Source organism: Vipera ursinii, assembly GCF_947247035.1.
Source record: "Vipera ursinii genome assembly, chromosome: 2".
NCBI lineage: Eukaryota > Metazoa > Chordata > Lepidosauria > Squamata > Viperidae > Vipera > Vipera ursinii.
This window is the reverse complement of record NC_139513.1, coordinates 124,633,512-124,640,643: the sequence shown is the minus strand read 5'-3', so window position 1 is coordinate 124,640,643 and position 7,132 is coordinate 124,633,512. Positions and strand designations below refer to the sequence as shown.

General features: G+C 43.8%; 1 protein-coding gene across 1 annotated transcript; it reads right to left on the bottom strand.

Annotated features, from left to right (window-relative positions):
• Positions 1-3,152: 3,152 nt before the first annotated feature.
• TMEM235 (transmembrane protein 235) lies at positions 3,153-6,359 on the bottom strand (the record flags this gene model as incomplete). Its single annotated transcript, XM_083356588.1, has 4 exons — positions 3,153-3,385; positions 4,114-4,251; positions 4,605-4,685; positions 6,152-6,359. 4 exons carry the CDS (start codon positions 6,357-6,359, stop codon positions 3,153-3,155), a joined length of 660 nt encoding a protein of 219 aa, XP_083212714.1.
• Between the last annotated feature and the right edge of the window lie 773 nt (positions 6,360-7,132).

Below are 7,132 nucleotides of genomic sequence, written 5' to 3'. Positions count from 1 at the left end.
TAGTTAGTTTGGGCTCCAGCTAACCTATCAGTTGGCACTCCTTTAATGGCTAAGAAGCCTTCATCTTTAGATTCCTAAGCTCTTCTGATTTCTGCATATGAAAAATTAAGATGGAACATAGCAGGGGCCTCCCTCAAGTCAAGCTTAACTCTTGGTGATGACATGGACATCTTCCATGCTGCTTTTTGACAATGTTATGAAAATGATTTATCACTGGCCTTTTTTGAGTTGTTCTGTTTTTCTTTTCAACTTTCCGGTCTGGCTGTAACAATCTCCCATCTCGATATGAATAAATCAGGTTGTGCAGCACTTCAGATTTTGTTCTGCACAAGATGCTTCAAAATGTAGAGGTGTACACAAAGTACTTGCCCACAATTCTCTATAATTATATTTAATTAGAATAGCAATTATATTAAAATTATTGCGCTAAAAGATAATTAAATAGAAGTGGTATAACGGATCTACCATATTTCATCTACCCACTTCATCCAGGGATAGGAAGTTGGGGTCGTTTCAGATTCCTCTCTTGGGATCATGAGTCATGATGAATTGGAATACAGATCCCAGCAGATGCACAGAAATAAGTACTATCTTCACCTCGAGTCCCTCTGCCTTGAGAAGGAAGATTGTTCACATGGGGGGGGGAGGGGAGGAGACACAGAGGTGTTGATTCATTCAGTAACTCAAAGAGATACATCTTAAGAGCCAGCCAACCTTTCTTAGCCCAACTAATTTTTTTCCTGAAGAATCATCTCGTTCTCTCGATAAATGGGTATCTTGGGTCATTTTGAGTAGCAGCAATATGATCTACAGCATTATTTTACAGTGTATGCCCATCTCACTGCTTCCAGAATAATAATATTGTAGTGAAAAGACTATAGTAATTTCTTGCCCAAATCTTCTCTCACTCCCACAATGTCTCTCCTGTTCCTAACAAAAAATGGATAGGCTGTGATTATTACTTGGATATGCAGCTAAATTGGACACTTGGACAGAGCAATCTTAGTGGAACTTGCAAGAACCAATAAATGGTTGCCACAGAGGTTTCTCAGGATTCTAAACAAGGCCTCTAACTGGACTCAGAGGGGATTGGCTTTCACATTATAATAATAATGTTGGAAGGGACCTTGGAGGTCATCTAGTCCAACCCCCTGCTAAGGCAGGAAATTCTCCAGGGCCTTCCCGTGTGGCCTCCCTTTCTTTCCCCGTTCGTTCGACAAGAGGTGGGTACCCCCTGCCAGGACTCCTCTGGCTAAAGGCAAGGAAACCCATCACGGAAGTGTAGCCCAAGAATAAGCTTCTTGGAGGAGAAAGGCAGATTCTGACAACTGCTGTGTTTGTTGGATTGAGCTGTATGGAAAGTGTCTAGTAGGTTTGCTCGAGGTACCATTCCTGTGAGGAGGATAAAGAGCAAGAGAGTTGTGTAGTTAACTATTTGAGCTATTTGAGCATTTTATCCTGGTTTTGCAGGGGCTGGGATTCTTTTTCAAATCTGTTTGTGCAAGTTGGAGCCTTCTGCAGCAACTACTCAGTCCCTTCCTCCTAATAGGCACAGTTTTTATATACCGTATTGAAAATTAATATGCTTTGGATGACAGATCATCCCAGCTTTCTGACCTCAAAATTCTTCTATAGCGGTCTGTACCTGTATTTCTCTGTTCTATTCTATCAGTCCAGTAATAGTAGAAACCAGTATTACCATGCAGTAATTAACTTCTGCCAAGTTATGTGAGCTCATGAATGAGAAAGGCGTTGCAGTCATGGCCTAAGTTATTAACATCCAGTTCGTCCCATAGGGTCAACTACCTATGTGCTATCTGGCATTATAATTCTCCAGGAAAAAACATAAAAGTAGCAGAGCTTAAATTACATATTTTGGAAGAGAAGTCAATCTGCACACCAGAAGTGAAGTTGATGCTTAGCACACCAATCTAGACTACATCAAAATATACCCATCTTGGCCAGCATAGGTTAGACTTATCCTCAGAGAAGCATTTAGCAGAATAAGATTCCAGCATGGTTATTTCATCCCTTTCCATTAAAACTCTCCTTGACTATTCCACAGCTGTAAAATGGAAATAGATTCTGTTTGTTTAAGTCATGGTATGTTTAGGGAAATTTGCTTCCCATCCTCTGTTCCTAAAAAAACTCCAAAGGCTAAGACATAAATTGGTCCAATGTGTATGCCATCTTTTATTATGTCATATGCTTGCACTAAAACCTTTTAATTTAAATTAAAATACTATGCATAAACAATAGGAGAGTAGCAGACTGCAAGTAACCAGTCCTATCTCAGCAGGATGAGGAAAAACAGCTGGTTTGTAGGTCTGAAGGCCAATAACTCCAATGTTCTCCAAAACACTTTGCATCAAGATCAGTTTTGACTGAGAATCATTCTTGCTTCCTGCAAGGAAAGAGACACTTTTGTACATTCTTCTTTTTTATACCTTGTTGTATTTTTAAGGCAAGATGGGAGATTACATCTCTGGGTTACTCCAAACTATTTAATTATATCTGCTAGATGAGGTCTTCTGTGATTCTGGAGAATCCAATTTTCACAGCACAGATAACTATACTTGTGGCACATGAAAGCTACATTTTCCTTTTGCTTCAAGGAGAGAATAAGAAACTAGCAGCCAGATGTTAGATTTGCTTGTTTTATTTCAAGAGATCCCAGATTAATCAGAAGGCAGAAATTAAGTCATACTTTGAAGAAAAGGAGAAATAAGGAATGCATTAGACAACCAGGGCAAACTAGCCAGATTTGTCATAATTCTTGGAGAGGCAACAAATCCTGGCTTGCATGCCTTAACTAAATAGTCCACATCAGGACTTCAATTTTATATTCCTTGCCAATGTTCATTAAAACAACAATCAGAATTGGAACCATGATGTCTTTTTAACAGAAGTTTCCATTTGTGCTACCCCTTAGCTTTTCACATTCACCAGGGATTCTTCCATAGTAATTCATAGGCACAGTCCTGGCCCTGTAGCCCCACAGTCTATCTGTGTGTGCTGTATTTACAACAGAGCAGGGAATGAGCATCAGCATTCCCTATTAGAAAGATTAAGGAAAGTAATAGTGCAGAGCAGAATTATTTCTCAAGCCTGGCACTGTCTCGTTTCAATTCCTTTCCCACTTTCTCCCAGGATTAAATGTCTGCTGAATGTGCATCCTGCTTCAGACGGAGTCCTTGAGCAGCCAGGAGAAGTAGGATGCCAGCCAAACCCTCTGTGCCAAATGAGAGCCACGCAAGTGCCAGGGACCAGCCAAAAGTAATATGGACACGGTCAAAACGCTGTCGGTCAAACATACGCACAGTTTCAATGAATGCTGCTTTGGAGTAGCAGATATAGGTGCTCGTCCCTGACAGAGTCAGAAGTGCTGAATGGGAAGAAAAGTAGATAAAAGGTCATCAGAGCAGCAATCTGAGTAGCAAATATAGTTATTCTGTTGGTATCAATGGAGGTAAATGGAGCAATGTCACAAACAGATGATCAAGCAAAGAGGCAGGGCTACCATCCCCTTGTTTGCTTGTAAGTTTCTAGAAGCATTTGTAAACTAGATAGATCTTTGCATTCTAATAAAGCAAATCCTTAGATGCCACACCGTCATAAAACAGTTTCCAGAGAGATCTTGCTTTAAGTATCCAAGAAAAAAGTCTCACAAGAGAGCGGTCCCTGCCAGAGAAATGCTGGGGGATTCTGTCCAGAAAATACCTAGATAAATCCAGCTACCAACTGTGCTTCAATTGTGTGTCCTATTAGCTTCAGAATAAATTAATTATTTATAGTTTCTAACATAGTGAATGTGATTGTTACAGCAATCCCACCGCTACATTTGCTAGCAATTTGAGCTGGTTACTATGAGATGGCTCACAGATAACCTATCTCCCAAGTGCTGTGAGTCTCAATTGCTAAAAATACAATGTGCCCTGCATAATCTCAAGAGCTGCTACTTGGATCTGAAATGACATGGGTGAATATTTCATAATAAACAAAGCATGCACTGCCATTTGACATGTCAGATCTGACAAGGAGTAGGGAGACGTGCTCATAATGAAGAGATGCTATGGGATTCTTCAAAATCTTTCCGGACATAATATCACTTACCACCCAATAGAAAATAGCAGCCCGTGAAGAGCAGAAGCCAGGAAATCTGGGCCAAGAAGCCAATGATCCCACAGATCCAGCCAAAAATAATCAAGATGAGACTGAGTGGCAGCAAGACCATGAAGGCTCGATGCATGTCTGTCAAGGGGAAAAAAACTGGCATAGCAAAAGAAGAAAGCAAAATCCCAAGAAGTTGATTAAAGGGATATCCATTGGTTGAATTATTTAAAAAAAACATGCCTTTCTTCCAGAAACATCATTCCTTCCTGAACATCTATCAATTTTTCTCTTGAGGAATAAATATTCCCCTTATGCCCATCCCCCAAAATAAAAACAGTGCCCACTTCTAGAAATAATCGGTTTCACAAAAGGCTCCGTCCCCCTTTCTGAACTTAGTGTGGAGGACAGCGTGCATTTCAAAATAGGAAGAGCAATATAAAATTTCCTACCACCATCAAGGATGCCCAAGTCACATAAGTCTCTCTACTCACAGATAAGATGCTGGAGTGATGCCGGCACCAGCCAACTCTCTGCGCCAAAGGGGTCGATCAGGGGCATACAGGCATTTTGTCCTGGGGAAGCAGTAAAATAAGAAAAGCAATAGACACCTAGCAATGGGGTTCAGGGTGCTGGAATGCCGACCAAGGCAAAATCGGCAACAGGTATGCCCTAGTTCAGTAAAAAGGCCACAAGTTAGAACTGAACAGTAGCAGTCCAGCTAACATTTGTGCTGAATGAAGGTACTTATAGGTGCCTTTTTTTGTCAAGATCACTAACTTGAGTTGATTGTTGACAATTAAATCTCTTTAAAAAGTTAGAGGGGGCAAATCAAGCCCTTTTAGATAGCCTGTTGTGCTCTCACTTCTTCCTGTGATAATATCACAGCAGGGACACACTTTCCTCATTTCATACCCAGTTGCACGAATCTGATGTGACTTGGAGGAAGATCAGATGGGAAGAATGGGGATCTGTGTCTCTTGGGTGGGAAAGAGACTCTGCCTGGCGCGTTGCAAATCTCTCTTGATGGTGGGCACCTTTTTCTCCTGGCTAAGCAAGTAGATAACTGCATACCTGACCCACCTCCACTGCCATAAAAGTTCTTCCCCTCCCCAGATTATGTCATATTGAGGCAATCCTAACAATACCCATCCCTGTGCTTAGAAGAAGGGGTCTCAGTGCCACAGTCAATTGTGACAAAAGGAAGCAAAGCTCAGAAGACAAAATAAGGCTCTGTTTCACAGCCCAATGCAAATACATCCAGACGCTTAGGATCAGCTTGGGATCCAGCATATACCGTGCCATTTCATCGGGAATCCAGTTGACAATGAGAGATACTAAAAGTCACGCTAGACATCAGAATGAGATACCGGTAGCAAGTACTTTCCCAACAGTAAGGCCTGCGCTTATAAAAAAATTACATGGAAAATGTGGTGCATTCCTCAGAACTGATGGCTAAAGAAGCAGACAGCAGCGGTTGGCGGCAGCAACACGTTTTTTTTCACTGTTGTCTCCTTTGCCCAGGAAATCAGCTTTTAAGCCAGTATTTCTAGAGCTTGCAGACCCCAGCTCCTGGGGATACTGAATCTAGGGATTGGGGGGGGCATTAATGAGACACAGGGAAAGCCACAAGAGAGTTAGGGCCACCCCAAAATCCTTCGCATTTTCCGTCGAACTATATCCTATTATTCAACTATCAGAGCAAAACAACTGAGAGGGACAGCGGGAAAGAAGGGCGAGCTGAGTTCAACGTCCTGAGGCGCTACTCGCTCGCCTCAAGCGCTCAGCCTTCAGCAGGGACTGCAGCTCCGACCTAGGCGGATGCCGTTTTTCCCGCCGCTAAAAGCCGCCGCCTGGATGGATGGATGGATGGGTGGATGGATGGATGGGTGGATGGATGGATGGATGGACGGACGGATGGATGGATGGATGGAAACGCCACTGATCAATTAGCCACGGAGTCCGGTCCGCGCCAGCGAGGTGGAATGGCACACAGCGGCATAGGCAGGCAAGGAGCAAGCCAGGCTGCCCCAGCCCTCACCTTCGCAGAGTCGCCAGAGCCCGGAGTGAGAACTCAGTTCCTCGCCATCCGGAGCGCTGCCGTTGCGCCCAGCCCCGTCCACGTGGATCAAGTACCAGTAGTCGGTGCCGATGGCCGCAGCCAAGAAGCCGAAGCTGAGTAGCCCATTGAGCGCAGCGGCCAGGCAGAGCGTGCCGGGGGACAGAGACGCCCCGCACTTCGTTACCATGATCCCGCCTCCAGCACGGCGAGAGCGGGAGCCGAGAAGCTGCAGAGAGAGAGAGAGAGAGAGAGAGAGAGAGAGAGAGAGAGAGAGAGAGAGAGAGAGAGAGGAGGGAGGGAGGGAGGGAGGGAGGGAGGGAGAGGGAGGGAGGGAGGGAGGGAGAGGGAGGGAGGGAGGGAGAGAGAGAGAGAGAGAGAGAGGGAGGGAGGGAGGGAGGGAGGGAGAGAGAGAGAGAGAGAGAGACGCCCCCTTTTGGGACACAGCTCTACCTTTTGAGAGACCTCTGGGGAGCCCGCGAAAGAGGAGGGTTCCGGAGTTGCCCAATCAACTGACAACGGGCAGGTAGCGGGGGGGCAATTGCGGCCGGCCTTTGTGCTTCAGATTGGGGAACTGTACGAAGAGCGCCTCTATGGGCGAAAGGGCAGACCCAGCTTCATCCAGAAGAGAGGCTCTACCACGCAACAGCAAAACCAGATGATCTTGGAAACCCGACTAGATGTTGATTGGTGACGGGATCTCCCCCATTCATTTTTCCTTTTTTTTAAAGTTTGTTTTATTAATTTTTTTTAACATAATCACCTTAATATTCGGGAGACAGTGCGTTGTCTGGGTTTACATTTAACAAACATTCACTAACAATTAAATTCTATAATCTATAATCCACATAACTTTACATGATTTCTTTTGTTTTCCCCTCACAGTGCTCTCTTTTACCAACCTCAAGTTAATACAATTCTTATTGTTTTAATAAATAATAATTAAGTATAAAAGTTTTCTAA